At 39.0% G+C, this 25,570-nt stretch overlaps 1 protein-coding gene across 1 annotated transcript in view; it reads right to left on the reverse strand.

The window, feature by feature from the left end:
* Nucleotides 1–476: 476 nt before the first annotated feature.
* LOC118801815 (E3 ubiquitin-protein ligase rnf213-alpha-like) overlaps nt 477–25,570 on the reverse strand; it is a 56,179-nt gene continuing 31,085 nt past the window's right edge. Inside the window, exons 18-38 of the mRNA XM_036562188.1 lie at nt 24,763–24,949; nt 24,422–24,606; nt 23,991–24,071; nt 20,094–20,186; nt 19,773–20,003; nt 17,964–18,045; nt 16,662–16,696; nt 15,985–16,079; nt 15,687–15,840; nt 10,648–10,813; nt 8,912–9,006; nt 7,431–7,673; nt 7,121–7,259; nt 4,833–4,904; nt 4,515–4,680; nt 3,564–3,762; nt 3,332–3,403; nt 3,015–3,218; nt 2,800–2,889; nt 2,288–2,454; nt 477–1,111 (exon numbers count right to left, since the gene is read on the reverse strand). Coding sequence (XP_036418081.1) covers nt 1,060–1,111; nt 2,288–2,454; nt 2,800–2,889; nt 3,015–3,218; nt 3,332–3,403; nt 3,564–3,762; nt 4,515–4,680; nt 4,833–4,904; nt 7,121–7,259; nt 7,431–7,673; nt 8,912–9,006; nt 10,648–10,813; nt 15,687–15,840; nt 15,985–16,079; nt 16,662–16,696; nt 17,964–18,045; nt 19,773–20,003; nt 20,094–20,186; nt 23,991–24,071; nt 24,422–24,606; nt 24,763–24,949 — 2,808 coding nt within the window. The 3' untranslated portion in view covers nt 477–1,059. The remainder of the gene's footprint in view (nt 1,112–2,287; nt 2,455–2,799; nt 2,890–3,014; nt 3,219–3,331; nt 3,404–3,563; nt 3,763–4,514; nt 4,681–4,832; nt 4,905–7,120; nt 7,260–7,430; nt 7,674–8,911; nt 9,007–10,647; nt 10,814–15,686; nt 15,841–15,984; nt 16,080–16,661; nt 16,697–17,963; nt 18,046–19,772; nt 20,004–20,093; nt 20,187–23,990; nt 24,072–24,421; nt 24,607–24,762; nt 24,950–25,570) is intronic.

The following is a 25,570-nucleotide window of genomic DNA, read 5'->3' on the forward strand; positions in this document are numbered from 1 at the left end:
GACTACAGAGAGCTCTGCTGAGATTCTACAATAAGTGATACCATTGAATCTAGTAGATATAGTCACAAAGGGAGTAGGTGCAAATAGCATCTATAGCTACATCAAAGCCTGACTTTAACAAACCATACGCCAAGTATAACCTACTCCTACATCTACTTCTAACATCAATGAACCATGAAAAGTCAGAAATGGCAAAGTGAACTTCAGATATATCATCTAGACATATAATCAATATATGATTAAAAAGAAACCATACATGAAGTGACAATGTATTTGTCCCCAGATTTGATATATAATTGAAGAAAGGACAAAGCTGAAAGAATGAAATGATTAACAAAACAAAATAGGTAAATGATTAACAAAACGAAAAAAGATAAATGATTAAGAAAATGAAAGAGATAAATGATTAAGAAAATGAAAGAGATAAATGATTAAAAAACAAAAAAGGATAAATGTTTAACAAAATGAAACAGGTAAATGATTAACAAAAGACAAAGTAAATGTTCTTATGATCATGCATATTTGGCCATTGCGATCAAGATTGTACAGCCTATATTAAATGATCTGTGACACTTGGATGTTTAGATGAGTAAAATCAGCAATTATATAATTTGGTAACCAATAACCTATGTAACCTTAACTCATTTAGATTTCATTTATAGAGTTCTGAGTTTATTGTCTCAAATATAATATTTACTCTGTTGACATTACTTAAGCTTAAAAAACTTGTTGCTTAAAACCATAAATGTTTGGCGACTTGGATTTTTAACCCACATAAAGTACATTTCTTTCTAAGCTAACTCAAAGGTTGAGCACATCACTAAAATCAAGATACGGTGAGTTTTTAAAGAAATTTGCCTTTGCCTTTAGAGGTAAAATTTCACTTTGCACGTCCAAATTCAGGTGGAATTCTTTTTAGTTTCCTTTCTATGAGTTTACATAGATGGAGACATTTAGATGTTTTGTACTCTTCTTTGCACAGCAAACTTCCACAAGGAAACCACATATTTCATCTCCAGGTCTTCTCCCAGGTGCTCCAAAAGGCTGTTAACATAGTCTTCACCCCTGCAGCTTTTCATATAGAAGGAACGTTTCAAAAGTACCTCTGATCCTAGTAAAACAAAGCAGAGCATATGAATAAATGTTAGAAAAAAACAAAAATTGCAGCTTTCCACCAAAGTACCCTATTCCAATGTATTTCAATGAATGTGTATAAATAAGAAATCTTATATTTAGTAGATGCAATAAGATGAAATACAATCCTTTGAAAATTGATCTGTGCTTTGCAGAAATGGGGTCAGGTGGTAGGAACTTAAATGATGTGACATTGAAGAATATCACTTTGTACTTCATTAAACCATGAAAGATGTCCAAAACTGTAGACTGTAGATTCCTTCAACTGAGTTTGTCCGCCCTGTTGCTGCAGTAACAGCTACTACTCTTCTGGGAAGGCTGTACACTGTTGGAGCATCGGTGTGAGGATTTGACTGCATTCAGCCACAAGAACATTAGTGAGGTCAAGTACTAATATTGGATACTTAGTTCTGGATGACTCCAACAATCCCAAAAGTACTGGATGGAGCTACTTCACTCCAGAGAACGCAGTTCCACTGCTCCACAGAGCAATACTGGGAGGCTTTATACCTCTCTAACTGATGCCTGGTAACTTCACAGAGAAATACTCGTTAACCACCAAGTTCAAATTCAGATTGACTTATTTATTTGCTATAATGAGGAAACCAAAGTGTTTACTGGAGCAAGTTTAGCTGAATTGCAACATAATCAAGAGAGTTAACAAGAATGACACAAACTAAGTACCTGTCAGAATTTCTCATTGCCCACCTTTTTGGATATATTTTTGATATTTCAGAGCATTTAATTGCATCCAGTTGTTATTTTTTCTTGCACAAACCTATGTATATATGTATGTATATGTGTTATTATTTATTTATTATTTATTTTGCTTTTTGCCACTGCTTTCCATCTTTATATGGTTCACAAGCACTGCAAAAAGTAATGCACTCTGTAGAAGACTGCCTGCTGTGTCAACCAGCACCGGATTCACAACAAGTATCAGGTTTGAACTATTGACTACCCTAAGAGAGTCATTAGCTGACCAATTATAATAAGCTTTTTTCTGTGTTGTATTTATATTATATTGTATTTATAAATAAACCCAGTAACCCAAAGCTACCAAACCACACATTTTTCCAACTCCCCTGATTACCCATTTTAGCATTTGGTCAACTTTTGTACATATAATGGAAGCAATTAAAATAGTCCTTACTCCCAGATAGGTTTAATTCCTTTGGTGTCGATATTCATGATGACATCATGCAGTTCAATGATGAAGAGGTCCAGGTTTCTAATTCTGGCCAGAGCAGAATTGACATTGTTTTTTTGCTCCTCATTGAAACTCTCATGGAAAGCTGGCTTGATCATGTAGAATGGCTCCTAATATAGAAAATGCACATACAAACATGAGCAATATTGTGTAGCAATTGCTTTTTTTAACCCCAAACGTACATACATAGTTATTTAATTAATTAAATATACATTTGATATATATTCTGTAGTTGTAGTACTCTAAGTTGCAGAACCAATGATCTTGGTCTCAACAGTATTTTTACTTGGTCTTGTCTTGGTCTTGATATAAGTAGAACATGTACACTGTTCTTGAGACTGGTCAAGTGCCTCCTTTATACAATCATGTTTGTTGTATTATGAAGGACGATGTTACTTGTATGTAAAATTTAAAAATTTAAATTCAATTTCTAATTTTTTCCATGTGACACATACTTGGTTCATTTCAGTGAGTAGAGTTGAGCGTCTGGTGTAAAGAACCTCCCAGAGTGACTGGATGTGCTTTATTTGGCATGTCCTCAAAACCTGAAACGTAATAATGATGTTGTTTGTTTCATGTACTTCAGCATTCAGTGTTATTTTGTCAACACAAAACCGGACTAGGCAACATATCACGGGCAGGCTGTTGAATTTTTAGAAACCTGTCATACCGGAAGCTGAAGGTGCCTTGACCTGTCCTCCATTCTCAGTTCATTTTTCATGTAGGTCACCAGAAGCATGTCTGGAGAACTAATAGATAACGATAATTCCAAAAAACCAATGGCTATTTTCAGGGTGGACAGAGCAGCAGAGATTTCATTGATGAATCTCATTTCATTCATTATGTAATTCTTGTCCTGGACACTCAAAGGCTCCTGAAAATGTGCACAGAAAGAATTGCAGTTGATGGAAAAAGAGTATTTAACAATATATGAAAAGACTATCAATTATAGAAGAAATGGGAAAAGAGTGAAAATGACTGTTGTACCAGCTTATCTTTTACATTTGAGAAGAAAGACTGCAAGGTCTTCACAGGATTACGTTCCATCATGGGTAAAGTCTAAAATGTGATATGATAGATTACCACAACGTAATTACACCACAATAAAATTATATTCATGACTCATTTACTGCTCATGCCTCCTATTCCCTGTGTCTAAGTCACCAGTAAACTTCCAAACACATCAGATTTTGCTGTTTTAATTTGTCTCCAAACCTACCGAGAGATTAATGGGAGGTTTTTCACTGATGAAGCGACTGATCAGCTGTTTTTCAAGAGTTTTGAAGTTGTAATCAATGGTCTCAGTGCCATCCTCGTTCACAACATATCCAATATTTGATATGGCAATAGGAAGGAAATCTTCCTCTAAGTCACAAGTGATCATGTGTGAAGGTTTGAGGTTTTCAGACTCAATCATTCTGCAGAGACATAATAATTATTATATTACATTTATACATTAATGCTCATTCAATAAATAAGTACACATCCTTTACAGAGATCACACTTCTGCATTATTGTATTCATTTGCTAAATTTCACATATTGTGAAAAAAATAAATATCAAATGTGGCTTGTGCAAAAATGATGGCATGTTTTATAATTTATGTTTTACTTTTTCCCCAATATGTTAAGCTTAGTGAATAAATAAAAATTGTGCATTATGTGTAAAGGTATCCCAAGTCTATCAGCTTCTCTGAAAAATGCAAGACTGACAATATATTAGCCATTATAATTTTACTCGGCATAAGTAAAATCGCATTTCTGGCTCTAGTTAGCTCACCACTCTCTTCACATGCTCACCTCAGTCAGACTTCAGGTGAAATGAACTATTCTTCCTGAATCTGTGATTACATAGTTATTTCTGTGTATGGATGCCTACATACAAAGTGTGGCTCATTTTACCTATTGGCTCTATGCACCCTGTTCTTTGGCTAATTTGGCTATATTATTGGCTATAAATTCTCACCAATGTTCCTCAAAATGTTGCAAATAATACATAAATATTGTTTTCCTCAAAAAAGTTATTCTGTAGTATTGTATTATTGCAGACTGACAAAGAAAATAAATAAAAATAAACATGATTAGCTAGATGTTTTATATATATTTCCAACAACTTTAAAATAAGCTGGTGGGAAAAGAAGAACAAATTTGGAAAAAGGTGAAACACTTACTTGCTTTGCTGAATTCTGGCAGTGTTGATGCAGTCATTTTGCATTTTGGCAAGATAATGTGTCACTATAAGCATAAGAGTTTGCGGGTTTTCCAAAGGCAAAAGATCACTGATCATTAAAGAGCTCTTCTCTTTTTCCTTTAAATGCGCAGGAACATCCAAGTCTCCTAGAAATAAATAAATAAATGAATGAATAAATAAATAAATACAATTAAAATATATAACAACATTTTGTGAAACTTATTTGAATTTATATAAAATGAGAGAAAGAAGTAAGGAAATAAAAAAAAAATTGTGAAAGTAAAACATAAAAACATACCAGCTGCGTCTTTCAAATTTGCCCAGATGTTCATCAACACACTGGTACTCTCTTGAAAAAATTGGACATCACCTGAAATGAGATTGAATGCAGACATGCTTGAATAAATATAAGGTTTCAAACTGTAGGCAATTCTACTAAAATATATGTACAGGTTTTAGTACTTGCATAAGTAAAATTAGAATATTAACTAATGAATTAATGCTTTAACAAGTTAATCTCCTAGTCAAACATGAACATACATATATACACAGGTTTCAATTTGAGGAGGGGTGCGAGAGAATGCAATCCCCCAACATCGCACCCCCAAAAGGCAAAAAAAGAAAAAAAAACCCTTGTAGAATGACTATCACCCATTTCTATCTTCTATGGATGTTTTAAGGTTGCATCCATATATGAACTTATTTTTTTGGGTTTACTTTACTCATCTTTTACACTTACTAATGCAAATCTAGTAACACAAACTATTTCGTGTACAATCCTAAATTAGTTAAGATATATGCATAAGTCCGACAGACTGAACAGTATTTTGCCCAACACAACTTAAATACCACAGAAAATTGAAGTAACTTAATCTGACAAATTCAAACCAACTCAAAAATGAATTTGAGATAGTGACTCAGTCATTTGAGTAAAATCATTTGTTAGCATATTTTGAGTTAAGGTAACTTTATTCAAGTGTTTTATGTTCACTATGTTTATTTATTTTTGTATTTTTTTTTATTTTATTTGTACAGGTGGGTACAGACAGGGTTGGGTTAACATTCAAATGATTTGGACTTCTCGTGCTTTACATGTAACTTTTGACATCTTTGGACATTTAAATGGGATCTTTGAGCTGAATCAACCTCTTGCAGTTTAGTTTAGTTTGTTAAGATTCTCAGCTTTACGCGATGAAAGCTTGGTCAGTGCAACCTTGAGTAAAACTTGCATCATTCCTATTGGCTGTTGGTGGCATATTGGATGTGTCTTTCCACCTTGTTTAACCTACCACCTCTGTGTAGTCATTCTCCCCAGCCTAACTTCCCTTGGGCGCTTACTTATTTTAAAATTTTGGGAGCTCATCTACTCTCAGTCAGCACTAACTGTAAGTCAGTTTAAAGTAAGCTGAGCAGCCATGACCCCACCTGCTGAGTGTGGTTCCAAACACTTCAGACCTCTTCTGGATTCTGGGCCAAATATTCAGTATTGGGCGAGATGGTCCAGAGCAGTATTAAGTTAAACTGTTTAAGGCATTCTTGTTAAAAATGTCCTGCTATTCTGTATTAATTTGTATGGAAGAAACTGAGTTAGCTGAACTTGAGTGGCTAGAGTTGGGTGAAGGCAGTAAATTTAAGTTAGAATTACTTAACTGTAGTGAGTTAGTACCGTTATTATGTAAGTCCAAAATACGCAATCCTTTTAAGATCAGAGGAGTGATTTACTCAATTTACTTAAGTGTATACAATAATAAACAAATGTGTTGTTCATACTCAGTTCGTGGAACTACTCATGGTCAAATGATTTGAGTAGCCTAAGCTTAAATGGTTTAAGGCAATCGGTTTCCTTAAATCTTTTAAGTTCACTGAACTCATTAGGTTTTACTGTGTGCTCACTTTCACTTTCCTTTGGTTACGTTGTGAAGTGTTTGGTTCAGTACGTGGACCCATTGACAGGGTTGCCAGCCGAATTGGACCAGTTTGAAAATGCATTTGTTGGAAAAAATGTAAGCAGTTTTCTTGAGGATGTAAGATGACTGTGTTACAGAGCTGTGCATTTTACCAGAAACCACAAAATAACTGAAAGGCTCTGCGACTGACTCCAATGCTAACTGACAACGGCAGAGCTAATGAAAGAGGTTTGATTTAAAATCTGAGGTTGAAACATGTTGCGTGTCTTCAAATACACATGCCAGTTGTAATAAAATAAACTGGTATTATAATAGTGAAAGACGTAGTTTGCTGTAAAATATATTTTTATATTTTTGTTCAGTATACATAAAATCACTTCATATTGTATTAGTGCTAACTGACGATTAAATAGCTTTTAAATTTCTCAGGTGCCTAAAACCTCTGCACACTACTATACATTTAACATGTCTTACACAGTATGACCTTGTATATTATAAGTGAATAAATAATTTTATGACGTGTTATCGTATTATGATGTGTGACGTATTATCAAATGATTTAATTTTCCAAATACTAAATGAAAAACAAAAATAAAAAGTAAAGATCAGGTCAGGGATTCAAATATTCAACAAAGAAAATATAAACTTCAACATTTTCCAACAATGATTTAAATAATACCTTGTGGTGCTGTTGTCAGGAACTCCTCAAATGTTAAATCTTCCCACTCTGATGAGTCAACGTAGCGAAAGTGGTGCATAAGTTTTTGTTGAAGGCTGAGGATTTGAGGGAGATGCCTGATGTTCTTGATGTGTCCATGCTATAAACATCCAAGATGCAGAAATGTTGCAAACATTTGTGTGTGGGTATTTCATAATATGGTTATAATGTTGTTAAAGATATTCCATTGATTTATAAATTATGGTGCAAGTGCTTCTAAAATTGCTGATGATTATGAGAAAATGGTTTGAATTGAATTGATTTTGCTAACCTTTCTCACAAGGTCCAAAAGCATTGGATATTTCTTTGAAGAATTGTCCTGTTCAATCAGATGTGTTAGGAGCTGAATGGACATCTTCTGTTCATACCTCCACATAAGGGGGCAATTAAAAGGACCAACAGTGGACAGATCTTCCATTTTAGGCACATCATTGTACAGAATGTTTACTAGTGGGTTTGTTTCACTCCATTTCAGAATGTTGTTGTGCACTTCAGAGAGATTTTTTTCAAAATCCTACAATGAAAAGCAGTAATTAGTATTAGTATCTTGCACTGCCTACATAATAGAGAGAGAATACTGATGCATCCAGACAAAGTGATATAATTTATGGTAACACTCATCCAACACGCTGACATATTTCCCTTTAAATTCCATCTGTATATCTTCATAATACTCTTATAAACAAAATGGCCAAATGCACAAGTTGTGCCTTGCTCATATATACACACTCACTGAGCACTTTATTAGAAACAATATACTAGGGCAGAAATATTCAAACAAGCACCAAAAATCATGCCACAGTCATAATCACTGAGATCACATTTTTCCCCATTCTGATGTGAACATTAACTGAAGCTGCTGGCCCATATCTTCATGATTTTATGCAGACTTTAGAAAAACATTTGTCAATGCTCATTAGGCTGGAAGAGGTTCCAAAACCACAAACAGAGTTTGGACTTCACTGATCCACTGTCAGGAACATAACATATACATGGAGAAAAATCAGCACTATTGTTACCCTTTCCAGGAGTGGTCATCCAATAAAAAGTGATTCCAAGACTAAGGCATACAACATTCTGGGAGATCTCAAAGAACCTCAGGTTTCTAACATCTAAGAATCTGCAGACCTTTCTTACACTGGCTAATGTCAATGAGTCCACCATCAGGCAAACACTGAACAAGAACACTATGTGTGGAATGAAGACATGGAAAAGGTCACTATTCTCTAGGAGGAACGTTTTGCCTGTTTAAAATTTCCTAAAAATACAAATTACAAAGTATTTTTAAAGCAGAGGAAATACTGCATTTGGAGTCAAAGTCCAATGTTGTGGCAGGACCTAAGATACAGAAAGAAAGCCCACTGACAGGAAGAATGGGCCAAGAATCCTCTTAGTCAATGTGCAGGGCTGATCAACAGTTACAGGAACCATTTGGTTGAAGTCATTGCCAAAGGGGTCACACCAGTTACCAAAAGCAAAGGTTCACATACTTCACATACTTTCAGTAAATTAAACAAACTGCAAAATTGTTTATCTGTTTTATTGGGTTCTCTTTTTCTATTGTTATGACTTGACTACATTATAGATCACAGTTACGTAGAAATTTACATAATGCCAAAGGGTTCCAAAACCTATATACAAACTATGTATAGCATTATTTATATATATATATATATATATGCAAATACACACACAGAGAGAGACAGAGAGAGAGAGAGTTAGAAATACTATATATATAAATAATAGAAGTACCTTGAAAAATGCTCTTGTTCTAGACTGCATCATATTTTCCCATTGATTTCTTTTCTCTCTGGTTTCAGTTGTACAAAAGTCAATGTTGCAGTCGACTGTGGAAGTACAAGCATAGTTTTAGACATACCATTTTTTAAACAAACAAATGGTGCAAAAGCAATTATAAACAGTATGAAAGAACATTTACTATTTACTAACATTTACAATTAGCATTGTGTAAACTGCATGAGTATATTATCACACACATGCCTCAAACCGCATTAAGGATTTAGTTGTTCAGTATTTCTTATTGTGGCTTTAGACACTGTATCATATACAGTTATCTATAATATAGACTAATTAGTGGGGTTCAAGCTTCCATTACTTGTTAGCTATTTTAGCCTCATATCTCCAGCACAAAAATAAAGAAGCAAACTTTAGACACAAAACATGTCTTGGGTGAATGGCAAAGGGGAAATTCGCATTCATTATTTTTGTATTGACCAAAAATTAAATTGGGCAAGCGGGCGGGCGGGCAGGCATAACACAGTGGTTTAATCAAAATTGCTTAAAGTTTCAAAGTAACCAAAAAGGTGGGTTTCTAAAGTGCAGATTCCAAATGTACAAAGTTCCCAAAATGACAAATAATGATTTCGTAGAAGGTTAAGCATAAGCGGTAAAAAACTCGCGTCTTCCATGTCTAAGCTATGAGGCTCTACCTGTGCCTAAGGAAGACGCCATCTTAACTGGTGGTGTATCATGTGGCAAGTGTTAAAATAACAGTCTCAAGTGAAAGGCCATTAAATCTAAATCAAAATAAGCCTCTCTCAAGGAAAATAAATTTAAACTCAAATCTGGCTCCTACATTTTTTTATTCTTTTTTTTTCCATTTTTCCCCAAACTGTCTTTTTGACAAAGCCTCTTTGAAAACTTAGTAGATAACCAGCTAAATGAACCACCCCAACTGATTAAAACTGTCAGTAGTCTGTTGGTAATTTGAGTCTCTTTTAGGAAATGTGCTCTTAAGCTGGGCATGTACTACAGATTTAGAAAATGGAGAGAATCACACACTTAATGTCAGTCTCTTACAGAACGCACACTAGACAATAAGGCAAAAAGGGGGAATAGCACCCATAATACATTTCAGCAGTGAAAAGCTCTCACGTCTCTTCGCCTTTTTTTCTCTCCTCTAGCGCTCTTTTCAGCTGTTGCCTGAATTGCTCATTCAATTACATGGATGACAGTGTTTGTATCAGAGGGCCTCTGATCACTCTGAAGGAACATCTGGGGGCTAAAGATCGGCTTGTTTCTCCTCTCACACTACCAGATCATCCACACTGTCAATGGCTTACAATCGAAATAGCGACTTGAAACATCACTCAGATTGTGAAACTTTGTCAGAAGAGTAAAGACAAAGTTAAAATTGGTCTAAAATTCATGTAGCGTAGGCCCAGCTTTAAGCATTCTTCCTCCAAGGTTCAAGAGATTGACAGATGATAAGAAATACATTTATTTCTGCCAAAAAGGGCAACAACAAGTAATGAGATTATGGCAGGAAAATGGATAAATTAGGTAAATTTTCACTGTTATGTGTGTATTAACAGGACTTCCTTTACCAGTTGATAGCAATGAAATCAGGATCAGACAAAGTTTAAATATATTACATCAGATCAAATATTTCAAATGGAAGGAAAATAATCTCACACCATGGTATGAATAATCAGGGAATATGAAGTAATAAAATCTAATTTCAGTACCTGAGGCACTTTCAATGATGTACCGTAAGAACATGTGAACTGCAATTTCAGCATTTTCAGTGTTCTTTCCCAGGGCCTTTCCAAGCAACTCAATATCCTTTTGGAGGTGATCAGAGAGAAACCTTCCAACATCACCGGCAGATCCTGCTATAAGGTCTGCTGTGGCCTAACAGCAAAAGATTCAAGCAAATCATGAAAAACTTTACATTACGTTACTAAACTTGTTGTTTGCATCTTTAGTATTTATTGTAGAATGCTTACTCTCTTATATTATGATGTACTGTGTAACTTATGATGTACTGTGTAGCAATATATTATAGTATATTGACCTATTGTAGTAGTTCTCAACTGTTAGGACTACCAAGCAAACAGATAAAGAATTTGTTACCTGGACAATATTGTCTGCATGCACTGAAAACACAAAAACTAATACTCGTTTTCTCTGTAATACTTTGGCTTGTTTTTTTTTTTGCAGTGGACTTTGATTTGATTTTGTATTTTTGAAAAAGTTTTTCATTTTATTTCATTTAAAGACTACAATGAACTGAATAATTCTACAGCAATAACTTGTTTACCTCTATTTTTATGTCAGTGTCCAAGGATGTTTATTCTTCGTAGAAGAATACACGAATATTTTCTGCTGTGGAATGAAGCACTGCTTCCTGAAATTGTCACATTTACATTTATGGCATTTGGTAGACGCCCTTACCCAGAGCAACTTACAATTTGATCATTTTTAGACAGGTAAGCGAAGATAGTATTAGGAGTCTTGCCCAAGGTCTGTTATTGGTATAGTGTAGGGTGCTTACACAGGCATGGAATTGAACCCCAGTCTACAATGTAGAAGGCAGAGGTGTTACGCACTACACCACACCAACCACCATTTTCACTGCTCTGCGAACACTGTCATGGGAACGGAAGGTGAGGATGTGAATTTATAGGGAGTTGGATTGAAAGAAGGAGGGGTTTCAGCCATGTTCCTCCCCCCAAACTTCACTTATAACATAACTACATTTTGTGAGTTCGGACCATGCCTTCAACAGGTGCTGGTAGTATGAGGGAGAACTGATTGAGGGAGGGGGGAGAACTGAGAACTTGGGCTGGAGTTCTGGGCACCTTCTGCCTTCAGCTAGAAGGCCAGATCCCCAAAAGGCTCCAAGATGAACTCAAAAGCTGTTGAGGTCTAGGACTGAGCGATTATCGCATGAAGAGAAAAGATGGTTCTGAAATAACAACTGTAGCAGCTTGGGTAGAAAACGTGGTAAGACTATGCCAGCGGTATATGGAGAAGCTGGATTCAGAATGAGATTGGTCAGACAGTCTAGCATTTGTGTATCTGAGGCATAGTATGGTTAGGTAGAGAGGTTTAGGCAGAGAAAAGGTCTAGTAACATGGGCCCCTTGTATGGCGTTGGAGTAAGTGGTTGCTAAAAATGGAGCAGATTTTGATTTGCAGATCTTTTTTGATTTTTTTATTTCCTCCAGTGACGAAGAAACCTTGAGAGGAACCAGGACTCAACAGGGGAACCCATCCTCCTCTGATCGACACCGGATTGTGAAGATTGTGTTAAATGTGGCAGGCAAATGGGTTAGAATGATAATAAGGCAGATTACATACTGAATGAAATTAACATGAAGCAGGAATGGCTGTTGGAGGTAGCTGGTCCATACAAGGGTTGAAGGGCTTGATGACTGAGGCAACTGGATGATTATCTGGCCACTGCAGGAGGTAGTTTGGCATGGAAAATCCTGCTGGCAACATCACGGTTGTTCAGTTATAACATTGGATGAGAATCACTTGATGACTTGCTTGGAGTTTAAGCCCCCAAAAACGTATGATGGCAAAAGGACATAGCTCCCAGGACTGAGAGCTGAACGGGATGAGAGTAAAGGTAACAGCATGAGAGTAGTCAAATCAGCGGTGGCAGAGAACGGCCAAAGAGACTAGGAGAGCAGCAGGATACAGGCAGCATTTTCAAACAAACCAATAATGGTCCAGTCAGAGAGAAAAATAAAGAAATGGAATTGAGTCAATATAAAGCCCATCCAAGACGGAGCTGATCTGAGGTAAAACCGAGGTAAGACTGTTGAGTTGTGGAGCTGACTGCGTTGGAACTGAACCTAGATGGAGCTGATCTCAGATGGAGCAGATCCAAGATGGGACTGATCTGACATGGAGCCAAACTGATTCAGAAAGGAGCTGCAGAGCTGAGGTGCATGGGATCTGCTTCGAATTGAAGCCAAGAGGAGTCAGAAATGAGATGCAGAACTAAGGAATGTATGAGCTGATCTGAGATGGACCTGATCTGAGATGGAGTTGAGTGAAGCCAGAAACAAGATGCAGGACTGAGCTGCATAGGAGCTGATCTGAGATAGAGCTAAGTGGAATCCGTAACAAGTTGTAAAGCTAATTGTAAGCGAGCTGATCCAAGATGGAGCAAAGTCAAGACAGAAATAAGCTGCAGAGCAGAGTTGTGCAGGAGCCAATTCGAGATGGAGTGAGGAGCTGCAGAGCTGAGACAGCTGAACAAGGAGTTTAACTTGAGTTGAAGCCAGGATGAGATGGAGCCATGAAGAGCCAGAAAGGAGCTGCAGAGCTGGGTTGGCCAGAGCCGATCTAAGATGTAGTGGGCTGAGATAGAGCCATGTAGAGTCAAAAAGGAATTGCAGAGCTGGGTTGCTGGAGCTGAATCGAGATGGAGCCAAGTGGAGAGATGAGTCACAAAGCTGAGACACATCACAGCTGAACCAGAAAGGAGTTGAACCTGACATGAGAAGGGAGTTGCAGAGCTGAGTTGCAGAAGCTGATACGGGATGAAGTGGGCTGAGATGGAGCCATGAAGAGCCTGAAAGGACTTGCAAAGCTGGGTTGCTGGAGCTGAATCGAGATGGAGCCAATCCAAGATGGAGCCAAGTGAAGAGATGAGTCGCAAAGCTGAGACATGTCACAGCTGAACCAGGAAGGAGCTGAACCTGACACGAGAAGGGAATTGCAGAGCTGAGTTGCTGGAGCTGATCCGAGACGGAGTTGGGTTACAGGAGCCAATCTGAGATAGAGTGGGCTGAGATGGAGCCATGTAGTCTCAGAAGGGAGTTTCAGAGCTGGGTTACAGGAGCCAATCCGAGATGATGCCGATCCAAGATGGAGCCGAGTGGAGCGAGGAGTTGCAGGACGAAAAGGATGAGAGGGTGAAAGTGCGTGATGCAGAGAGAGAGAGAGAGAGTGAGAGAGAGTGAGAGAGAGACACTGGGATGATGAGGGAAGGGGAGGGATGATAAAGGGAGGGGGCTGGATGATAAAGGGAGGGAGTTGGATGATAAAGGGAAGGGGAGGGATGATAAAGGGAGGGAGTTGGCTGATAAAGGGAGGGAGTTGGATGATAAAGGGAGAGAGTTGGATGATAAAGGGAAGGGGAGGGATGATAAAGGGAGGGAGTTGGATGGTAAAGGGAAGGGGAGGGATGGTAAAGGGAAGGGGAGGGATGATTAAGGGAGGGAGTTGGCTGATAAAGGGAGGGAGTTGGATGATAAAGGGAGAGAGTTGGATGATAAAGGGAAGGGGAGGGATGATAAAGGGAGGGAGTTGGATGATAAAGGGAGAGAGTTGGATGATAAAGGGAAGGGGAGGGATGATAAAGGGAGGGAGTTGGATGATAAAGGGAGAGAGTTGGATGATAAAGGGAAGGGGAGGGATGATAAAGGGAGGGAGTTGGATGGTAAAGGGAAGGGGAGGGATGGTAAAGGGAAGGGGAGGGATGATAAAGGGAAGGGATGAAAACGGGTGGAAGTGGGATGGAAAAAAAAATCCCATAGAAAGGGGGAGGTGCTTGGATCAGTAGATTGAGCATGTAACATTAAATAACGCAACACTACATGGAATAGAAGATAAGGAAATTAAGTGGCTCTATCCACATTACATTACATTGGCAGTGAGGACAATACGATAGGATTGAATGAGTGAGTCCCCATTAAGAACATACACAGCAGAATAAAACTAGCGAAGTATGCAGGAAGCAGGAAAACAGACATACGAACAGCGAAAAAAGCTTAACAAAATAAAGCACTGCGTCCAGCTGAGTAGATGCAAGACATGATAAGGGACAGGAAGTTCAGCCTCATGCTAGAGAGAAAAGAGGGGAATATAAGGGAGGTGGAAAGACATGGGCAAGAGAGAGGAGAACTGGTGGCCAGTGGAACGGGTTGGAATGGCGCGAAGGGGTGACGACGTCATGTAGAATATACGTAGGAATCGTGACAACATTGCGTAGGGTGAGCGTGACACAGTCATGTGGTCTGCGCAGCTGCGAGAGTTGAGGGTCAAACAACGGTGCCAAAAGCAGGTTTGTTTACCTCCGCCCGGAGCCGAGACAGAGCGGAATACATCAGTATGGAAGACGCAATTCGTCCATCAGGGCTCACCGGTAAGCAGTTGCGGTCCAGAGAAGGGTGCAGTTTGGATGAAGCTCATGGATATTTTGGACGTAGGAATAAACTGGATAGCTTTTATTGTTTGTTGAGTCAATCAAGATTGATTTTATTGGTTGTGTCAATATTGGTTTTATTGCATTTTGCTAATATCAGTTGTTTGCACTATTGCTCTCTAACATCTCTCCATAAACAGACTTAACTTACAAATTGTTTGCCTCTCTCTTGCTCTTTCTCCTTCTTTCTTCTCTATGGGCTGATGACTGTCCTCTCCGCTTGATCCTGATGGATTATTTTTGAACACTAAGGAGCTTCTAGCATCGTGGAATTATTCTCCAGGATTTACAAGCACTAAATCTTATGACAAGTTGCAATATCTACCTGTCTGTCCTATTAATCAGTCTCTCTCACTCTCACAGTCTTGCTCATGGGGGGCTTGGACCCGAATTCAGTTCTTTATGTCTATACATGGACTCCTTTTTTATTTTTTTTTTATTTTATTTTTTATTCTTTTGATCCTTCTATAAACTCCTTTTCTGTAAAGCTGCTTTGAGACAACACTAGTTGTAAAAAGAGCTACACAAATAAATGTTGTTGTTGTTGATGTTGCTGTACCTTGTGATTATCAATTGCTCCCCAGAGCAGACAGGAGTGGATGAGTGCTCGGACAAGGCACAGAGAAGCCCCAGACAAGTCTCTCTCACAGCCTGCGTAAATGCGGTTGCTGGCATCTCCCAAAATATAACCCATGTGATCATCAGCAGACATCCTTAAAATGGAAGTTGAAAGAATGCAGAGATACAAATATATGCATTGGCAAATTATACATAGCTATAGATACACCAATTTCTAAAACAGAAGTATGTATTTTGATTATTTTCCTATGAACTAAGACAAACAGCATCATACATACTGCAGCTTAGTGAAACCATGGACTGGTTTATGAATCTCTCCACCAATCATTCTTTTACAGTATGGGCAAAGTGCAATAACCCAAGGTCTCCCACACTACAAGAAAAGCAGAGGATAAGATCATACTTAACATTAAAAAGCATATCAGGAATTCAAAATATCATGATTTTATTAAGGAGAAAAGTCCCTAAAAACCCATGTACCTTATAAACCCACTTGCACTTCAAATGCTAAATATTTTAAACATTGTGGTAATTAAAAATACTAGTAATTAAAAACATACATCTTCTATGTTTGTTATTGTAAGTTTTGAGCCAGTAGAAATATTAATAATTAATCATGTCTCAATTTTTTGTGGTGTTATTGTTATTAATAAATTCTGTAATACCAAATAGTTACATTGTATTCCATCAGAACTGTTCATTAATTTTCTTCTCAAAACATTTTTTTTACAATAGTAGATCACCAATTACCTCTATATAAAAACTGCCCATATAAAAAGTAAGATCTTTATAGCAAATAGTGACACCTAAAAGGCTTAATAATGGTGCTGTAAGGGCATTAAATAATGTCTCCATATACTGAAGTGTTGCCATAGGTTTACTTATTAAGGTGGACTTTAGGAGGACTTTTGGTGTTTTTCCCCTGTTTTAAGAATATACTGTATGTTGTACTTACATTTTCAATCAAGACTGGCACGCCACACTGGCACTCTAGTATAAACAGAGGTAGAATGCATACATTAAATGGCATACTTTGCAGAGAAATCTAGATATTCTGTTCAGAAATTACTTAATTCAATTATTCATAAAGATGTTAAAGTGTTTGAGAAAATAGATACATACTAACAGAAGATGCAATTAATATTGACACTTTAATAACCATATTTGCACTCAAGTTCAAACAGATGTATATTAAAGGACTGTATCTGGGTTTTTGAACTTTGAACTGTATCTGGATTTTTAAACATTTGAACTGTACACATAGTTTACTGTAATAATGTACATATACAGTACTGAAGTATGAGACACTTATGAAGAAAGCATTAATCATAATGACTTTAAAGGATGGATAATATGATGACATTACTATAGTTACAAGTTATATTTTTGCATAAATAAATTTATATTAATATTTAATATCATTAAATGTATAATTATAGTGTGACACGTTAGTAATAAAATAGTAAAATAGGGTATTCAGTTGTAATATGTGGTTCATCAGTATATCCACTTTGCTGAAAGGGTGCTTAGCACCATTAAATTTTATATATTTGATATTTGATAGTGAATAATCACTTTAATTAATGTGGTTAATTGTATTTAATCACATTTATCTTATTTGCTCAAATCTGACTAAAAGAAAGATTTTTTTCTTTTTAAAAAGCAGCATGTTTTGATATACTTACATGAGTGAACAAAACAAACTTCATTATAATGTATTAATTCCATAATAATTCCACAAAATTTTCATTGAATATTCATCAGACATATAATGTATGGATGAGTATATATTTTACCATATTATTGCTGTAATTATTTTCTACTTATTACTCATCTGTTACCAAAATCACAGCAGCTGCCATAAAAACACAATGTTATTCTGTAAATCTACAGTAGTAGCGGACATGTTATCACAGCTAAAGAATACAGTACAACTACAGCCACCCCTTTTTTTTAAACTGCTGCTAACAAAATGTCATTAGGTAGCTCATCACCCCTGGATGAGAATGCAAAGTTCCCATTTTATTATATCAACTATCAGACACCAGTCAGGCCAATTATGGTCTTTTGGACTCCTAGCCATTGGTATTGTTTAGAATATAAAATCAAAATCTATATTTTGACTAGAAACATGAAAATACAATCATGACCAAAGCATATGCACCTTACTGCATCAATGATTTTAAACATGTTCAATTAAATATGTAGGATTTTCCTTGAACAAAATATTAACATGCATAAAATGTCTTAGACTTACCCCAGAAAGTCTCTGTTGAACTGGGTGTTTTCAGTCCTTCCATCTCTTGTTGAGTGTCTGGCATTGTTGGAATAAAACTTTTCTGTCAATGTTAAACCATCTTGTCAGTTACGGCATCATGTAACCTCAAGTAATCTCATGCCACATAAGAACAATATATATTTAAACTATACACTTACATATTTCCAAAATTTATATGTAAAATACTAAAAAAAGTACATGAAAGTATCATATGCATTTGAAGTTATACTTATCCTCATCAAAATAATTATACTTATCCTCATCAAATCCATCCAACAAATAGCTTTATGGAGGTTTTTGGTTTATTTTTATTACTGATATAACACAAATATAATTTGATATAACACAGGGACTAATCTTATTTCCTCCAAACTTTAGATGTGAGGCACCACTTTGGCCTAGTTCTAAACTTAGTCACTCTAAATATATTTTTTATTTGGGCTCCCCTGGTCAAATTAAATGTTTTGTTGTGCATATTTGTGCACAAAGGCTGTTTATTTTGCTGCATGTAACATTTTGTAATATCAAACTTCCTCAAAACTTTTCTTCATTTCTGTTTGCACACACAGATCTCTGATCACTATAACACAGATCACTTAGCTGTTAGACAGCAACCTGAGAGAGAGTCACAATTACAGTTAAAATATCATAGCAACCAAATAGCAACACTATAGCAACCACTGCAGCAGCCACCTAGTAACATTTTAGTAACCTCGGATACCTTATCAATTGCTTAGCAATATCCTAGCAACCATCTGGAGCACACATTACGCTCTGGAACACTATATTAACCACCTGGAAACCAGTTGAAATACCATACAAACCACCTACCAATAGCCTAGTAACCACCATAGCAACTCCTTAGCAACGGCCTAGAAACCACCCAGAATACTATAGCAATTAACTAGCAACACTCTTCAACCACTTGGATACCATAGCAAACAAGAAGCAATCCCATGGTAAACACCTGAAACACCATAGTAACCATCTAGCATCACTCTGGCAATATCAAGGAATTGCTTAGCTGCACAATCACCTTTCTAGTTAACACCATTATCTTTTTGTCACACAAGTTAAAATGAACCATTTCAAAGGTAAGTTTTGACTACTTCCAGCGGCCTGCCTAGAGTGAGTTCTGTCAGCACGCACGTAGCTTCAGTACTAGAATGTGACTATTATGCAGCATCGGCTCCATATCGCCAGAACACTATGGGAAATCGGTAGGTTAAGTAAGATGTGAAACAGTCCACTTGAGTGTATTTTGTTCATGCTTCTAAAATAAACTTGGAACATAAACTCATGCTTTGTGCATGCAGTTGCTCTGTTCACTGAGCACTGAAGTAAAGATGGTAAGGATCAATTTATATCGATTATCACAAATGTATGTTGCAAATTTCACCATATTTTTGCTGCATTTTTATGCTTTCTTTCTGGGTTTAATTTAATGCAGTAGCAGCAAAATACTGGTGCTGTGACTCCTAAAGAAACAGAGCAGTGCTGGAGGTCTCTGAATGGCGGCACATATTGTCACGGTCAATCTATGCATAACCTTAAGAAAATGAGACAGAGCCTGATCTCATAAGAAGATTATACTAGATGTTCTATAATACCAGCCTAGAAAAATAGCTCAGGTGAGTCCTTACCAAAATCAGGTATTCTAACTGGCCATTTTCAAACTCCATAATCAAAATATGTGAAAATTACAATGAAGAAAATCACAAAACATGATGATTATCTATGGGTTTTTTATCACTTCTAAAGGTACTAGTTTGAATGCAATAAAAATACCTTAAGTTTTCTTGGCTGGGAACAAAGAGTGTTCAGGAAGTTCATCTCTGGAGCTGTGGACTGCTTTACCACAATAACAGTATGGAGAATGACTGGTGTCAGGCTGGAGTTGTGTGAGAGGCAAAGCTCCTTTGAGACTTTGGAGAGTCCACCCTGCATCACGCTCTTACAGACTGCAGACAGATTCTGCCATTTTTTGTTCTGTTTCGACACCATCTCCACTTGCTTTATCTGTAATGTAGTGTAGAGCACATACTGATCAAAGTGAAGCACACATTACGCTCTGATATAAGTGTTCAAACATGTACTTGTGCACCATACCAGTGAGGTTCTTTCTTTATCATGCAAAATCTGCCTCACTGCTGCCAGAGCTGCACAAACCGAGAACACTAGGCTACTGTCTTCTGTTGCCTTCTGTGTGTAGAAGAAAAAAACAAAGGATTAACAGGTTTGTAACCAAACATGTAATGGATTCTGGATCACCAGAAATGTCATTTAAGCCTCATCAACATAATCAGATTACCATACAAAGACGTGTTAAAAAAATCATCATCATCATCGTCGTTAACCGCTTAGTCCAGCTAGGGTCGCGGTAGCAGTTGGGAGAGCAGAGAATCCCAGACGACCCTGTCCCCCGCAACTTCCTCCAGCTCATTCCCGGGGACCCCAAGCCGCTCCCAGGCCAACCTGGAGATATAATCCCTCCAGCGCGTCCTAGGACGACCCCGGGGTCTTGTCCCGGTAGGCCGTGCCTGGTACACCCCCACCAGGAGGCGTCCAGGGGGCATCCGGATCAGATGCCCGAACCACCTCAGCTGGCTCCTCTCAATGCGGAGGAGTAGCGGCTCTACTCCAAGCTCCTCCCGGATGGCCGAGCTCCTCACCCTGTCAAATAGAGTGTAGCCCGCCACCCTGCGAAGAAAGCTAATTTCCGCCGCTTGTATTCGCAATCTCATTCTTTCGGTCATTACCCATAGCTCATGACCATAGTTGAGGGTCGGGATGTAGACAGACCGGTAAACAGAGAGCTTCGCCTTACGGCTCAGCTCCCTCTTCACCACTACAGTCCGGTACAGCGACGGCATTACTGCTGCCGCCTGTCCCAGCCTGCGGACGATCTCATGATCCCTCTTCCCATCACTCGTGAATAAGACCCCAAGATACTTAAACTCCTCCACCTGGGGCAAGTCCTTCCCCCCTACCTGGAGTGGGCATGCCATCCTTTTCTGGGCTAAGACCATGGACTCGGACTTGGAGGTGCTGATCCGCATACCAACCGCTTCACACTCAGCTGCAAACTGCTCCAGTGCACGCTGGAGGCATCCATGTGATCCAGCCAAAAGAACAACATCATCTGCAAATAGCAGAGACGCCAATCTTCGGCCTCCACACATAATGCCCTCCTGACCACGGCTACGCCTTGACACCCTGTACATGAATATCACGAACAGGAGTGGAGACAGGGCACAACCCTGGCGGAGTCCAACGCTAACACTGAAAGAGTCCGACTTAATGCTGAGTATACGAACACAGCTCTCACTCCGGGAGTACAGAGATTGAATGGCCCAGAGTAGCAGCCCTGGCACCCCATACTCCCAGAGGACCTCCCACAAGATATCTCGGGGAACACAGTCGTAAGCCTTCTCCAAATCCACAAAACACATGTAGACTGGGTTGGCAAATTCCCATGCCCCCTCAACAATCCGTGAGAGGGTGAAAAGCTGGTCCATTGTTCCACGGCCGGGACGGAATCCGCATTGTTCCTCCTCAAGCCGAGGTTCAACTATCGGTCGAAGTCTCCTTTCTAGCACCTTGGCATAGACTTTCCCAGGGAGGCTGAGCAGTGTGATACCCCGATAGTTTGTCACACACCCTCCGGTCCCCTTTCTTAAAAATAGGGACCACCACCCCGGTCTGCCAGTCCAAGGGTACCGTTCCCGAGGTCCATGCAATATTGCAGAGGCGTGCCAGCCACAACAGCCCCACAATATCCAGAGCCTTAAGCATCTCCGGGCGAATCTCATCCACCCCAGGTGCCTTGCCGCTGAAGAGCTTGCCAACTACCTCAGTGACCTCCACCAGGGAAATGGAGCTTGACACGCCAGAAGCCTCTGGCCCTGACTCCCGTGAGGGAGGCATATCTCCTGGATTAAGGAGTTCCTCAAAGTGCTCCTTCCACAGACCGACAATATCCTCATTTGAAGTCAGAGCTTCCCCACCCCTGCCGAACACAGCTTGGGCGCAGCCACCCCGACCGCTCCTAAGTTGCCAGACAGTCGTCCAGAACCTCCTTGAGGCCGACCGAAAGTCTTTTTCCATGGCTTCTCCAAACTCCTCCCACGCCCTGGATTTTGCTTCTGCCACCGTTGCGGCTGCCACCTTTTTCGCCTGTCGGTACCTATCCGCTGAGTCGGGAGTCCTTCAGGCCATCCAGTCCCTAAAGGCCTCTTTCTTCAGCTTGACGGCCTCCCTCACCCCGGTGTCCACCAGGGGGTTCTTGGGTTACCGCCCTGACAGGCACCAACAAGCTTTTGGCCACAGCTACGCCTGGCAGCTTCCACAATGGAGGTTTTGAACAGGGTCCATTCAGACTCCATGTCCCCTACCTCCTCCGGGACATGAGAAAAGCTCTCCCGGAGGTGGGAGCTAAAATCTTTCTGAACAGGAGCCTCCGACAGTTGTTCCCAGCACACCCTCACTATTCGCTTGGGCCTACCAGGTCTGACCATCAGTCTTCCCTGCCAACTGATCCAACTCACCACCAGATGGTGATCGGTTGACAGCTCAGCACCTCTCTTCACCCAAGTGTCCAGAACATATGGTCCCAAGTCAGATGAAACGACAACAAAGTCGATCATTGACCTATGACCCAAGGAGCTCTGGTACCATGTACACTTATGAACATCCTTGTGTTCGAACTTGGTGTTCGTTTTGGACAATCCATGCCTGGCACAAAAGTCCAATAACAATTCACCATTCGGGTTTAGATCAGGCAGGCCGTTCTTCCCAATCACGCCTCTCCAGTCTCCCAGTCATTGCCAACATGAGCATTGAAGTCTCCCAGTAAGACTATGTAGTCTGTAGGTGGGACCCTTTCCAGAACCCCACCCACTTGCTCCGAGAAGGCCGAATACTCCGACCTGCTGTTTGGTGCATAAGCACACACAACAGTCAGAGTTTTCCTCTCTGCCATTTTAATTCGCATTGAGGCGACCCTCTCGTCGTGAGTATCCCCACACCCGCCCGGCGCCTATCACCCTGTGCAACCCCGGAGTAGGAGAGGGACCAACCCTGATCAAGGAGTTTGGTTCCAGAGCTGACACTGTGGGTGGAGGTGAGCCCAACTACATCTAGTTGGTACCTCTCAACCTCCCACACAAGCTCCGGCTCCTTCCCCCCAGTGAGGTTACATTCCACGTACCAAGAGCCAGTTTCTGCCGCAGGGCCCCCCCGCAATCTCCCACTGCCTATATGGCACTGCACCGCTCCCCCATGCTGGACCTTGCGGGTGGTGGGCCCACATGGTCCCCCCACGTTGCCTCTTCGGGCTGAGCCCGGCTGGTTTATGTGGGCTGCCCGGCCACCAGGCGCTCGCCGGAGGACGCTACCCCCAGGCCTGGCTCCAGGGGTAGGTCCCGGTGACCCTCTCCTGGGCAGGGTACACGATTGTATGTGTCCATTTTTCATAGAGGATTTTTGGATCGAGTTAGTCTGGGTCTTCACTCCAGACCTGTTCGCCCTGGGAGACCCTACCAGGAGCATGTTGCTCCCGACGACTTAGCTCTGAAGATCCCTAGACCACACAAGCCCTTCCGCCTCGACAAGGCCCCGATCCAGGAATGTTAAAAAATGAATTACTTAATTAAATCATTTATTTATCTGGCAACACTTCTGATAGAATAGTTGACAAACTAACATGGAAGTGACCAAGCATTTTCCATAATTCTCCATGAAGATGTAAAGAGGCAGAAATGGGCATGTTAATATTAAGCGTAAATATGTGAAGTGCTTATGCAATTTGGAATGTACTCTGATCTGACTGATAAATGCTGTGTTGTATTATTATGTATGACATAATAATACATGATGTATGACAGTCTGAAATCAAAAATTTCTTGACTTGTCTAGAATGGGACATACTGTTGTTTGATAGTTTAGAAAACTATTGGAGTATCTGAAATCCTACTTTACACATTATGAATATTTAAAAAAGCTCACCTCTTTCAAATTGTATGTGTTCACAACATCAGTGTACTTTGCTCCATATGCAAGGAATTTGTCAGTACAGTCAGTTTCATCCTGTAAAAAAGGTACAACATATTGCATCCAAATAAATAGTGACATCAGAGCATTATTTAACACACATCTCTTTCAAAGGTTAAGATTTTTTTTTACTTTTTTTTACTTTCTACTGTAACATAAACCATAGTGAAAGAACTTCAGTGTCTGATGCTTTGTCTAAAATCTTAAATGAAAATGAAATTGTCTGGAAATTATTTTCATTCTCAAGCAGCTCACCAAAAGTTCAATCCACAGGGGAGTCTTATTATTTGTCATTTCATGTAATTAAGCAGTTGTTTAATTAAAAAAATGTGGCAGTGTCGAACAATACATATTTAATAGCTCCCATTATATTAAATGAACTATACCATTGTGGCTCGAAGTCCCTCAGGCACAACCCAGCTCAGTTTCTCATTACACTGAACATTTTCAATGATTTTCAAGTCAAACTTATTGCACAGATTCCGAAGCAAGAATATCCGAGCCCATGGATTTTTTGTTACAACTTCTTGTAGTTTCCAGAAAAGAAGATCTGTTTCATCTTCAACTTTATCTAAATAATAAATACAACAAAGATTAGGCATTTGTTTTTACTGTGGAGCAGAATAATCTTGATAAAATAATGAAAGGGTGAGGACCCCAAAAAAAAAGAAAGAAAGAAAGAAAGAAAGAAAGAAATAGAAATAAAAAAAAAAACAGTAACACTCACCTTGCGTTTGGACCAAAACTCCAATAACATCTGCTGCAACTGAAACAGCAAATCTTATTTTGGCAATGTTGTGCAAGAGATCAAATGTTACTTCACTGTCTGATGTCTCAAATGATGAGAAGTCCATGTTCAGACATTCGATGGCTTTTGCTGTCAAGGCCTTATGGGCAGATGCTTGTATTTGATCCTTGAAGAAAAATGTTAAGACATGATGGATACATTTCACAACTACACAATGCAGTGTAATTAATTTACATAGTTGTTTTATTTCATGGTTTATCCATGTTTAAGTTCACACTGTGTACATTCACTTGAATTGTCCATAAATTTCAAGCAGAGGGAAGCAAAAGCTTGACTCAAATTAGCCAGACATCAGAGCAACTGGAGGTCTTTGACACTTTTTGTGTCTTTGATACTTTTGACACCTTTGACACCTTTTGAAATAAAAATCTCTTTCCTGATGCACAACAGGAAAAGGATTGTTGAGGAAACATTATTATCTGTTATTTATTAGAAATGTGATATATTGACATTATGTCTGCTAATATTCTGAAATCTTGGATGCACTGCTCTTTAGATGCGTTAGCATTGGTAACCTTTACAGTGCTCATCATTGCATACTCTATGAATGATATACCTCCACTCAGCCCAGAACTGTTTATTTGATATTAGTTGGTTCTTAGTTCATTTTTGTTTACACCTCTTTTAGTTGTTTGTTTTATTTGATTTTGTTTTTTATTTAATAATTTTAGTTGGTCATTAGTACAGCTGTAGTACTTGGGTTCTGTTTTGGACTTGGGTCTGAACA

Source organism: Colossoma macropomum, unplaced genomic scaffold (genome assembly GCF_904425465.1).
Source record: "Colossoma macropomum unplaced genomic scaffold, Colossoma_macropomum, whole genome shotgun sequence".
Lineage (NCBI taxonomy): Eukaryota > Metazoa > Chordata > Actinopteri > Characiformes > Serrasalmidae > Colossoma > Colossoma macropomum.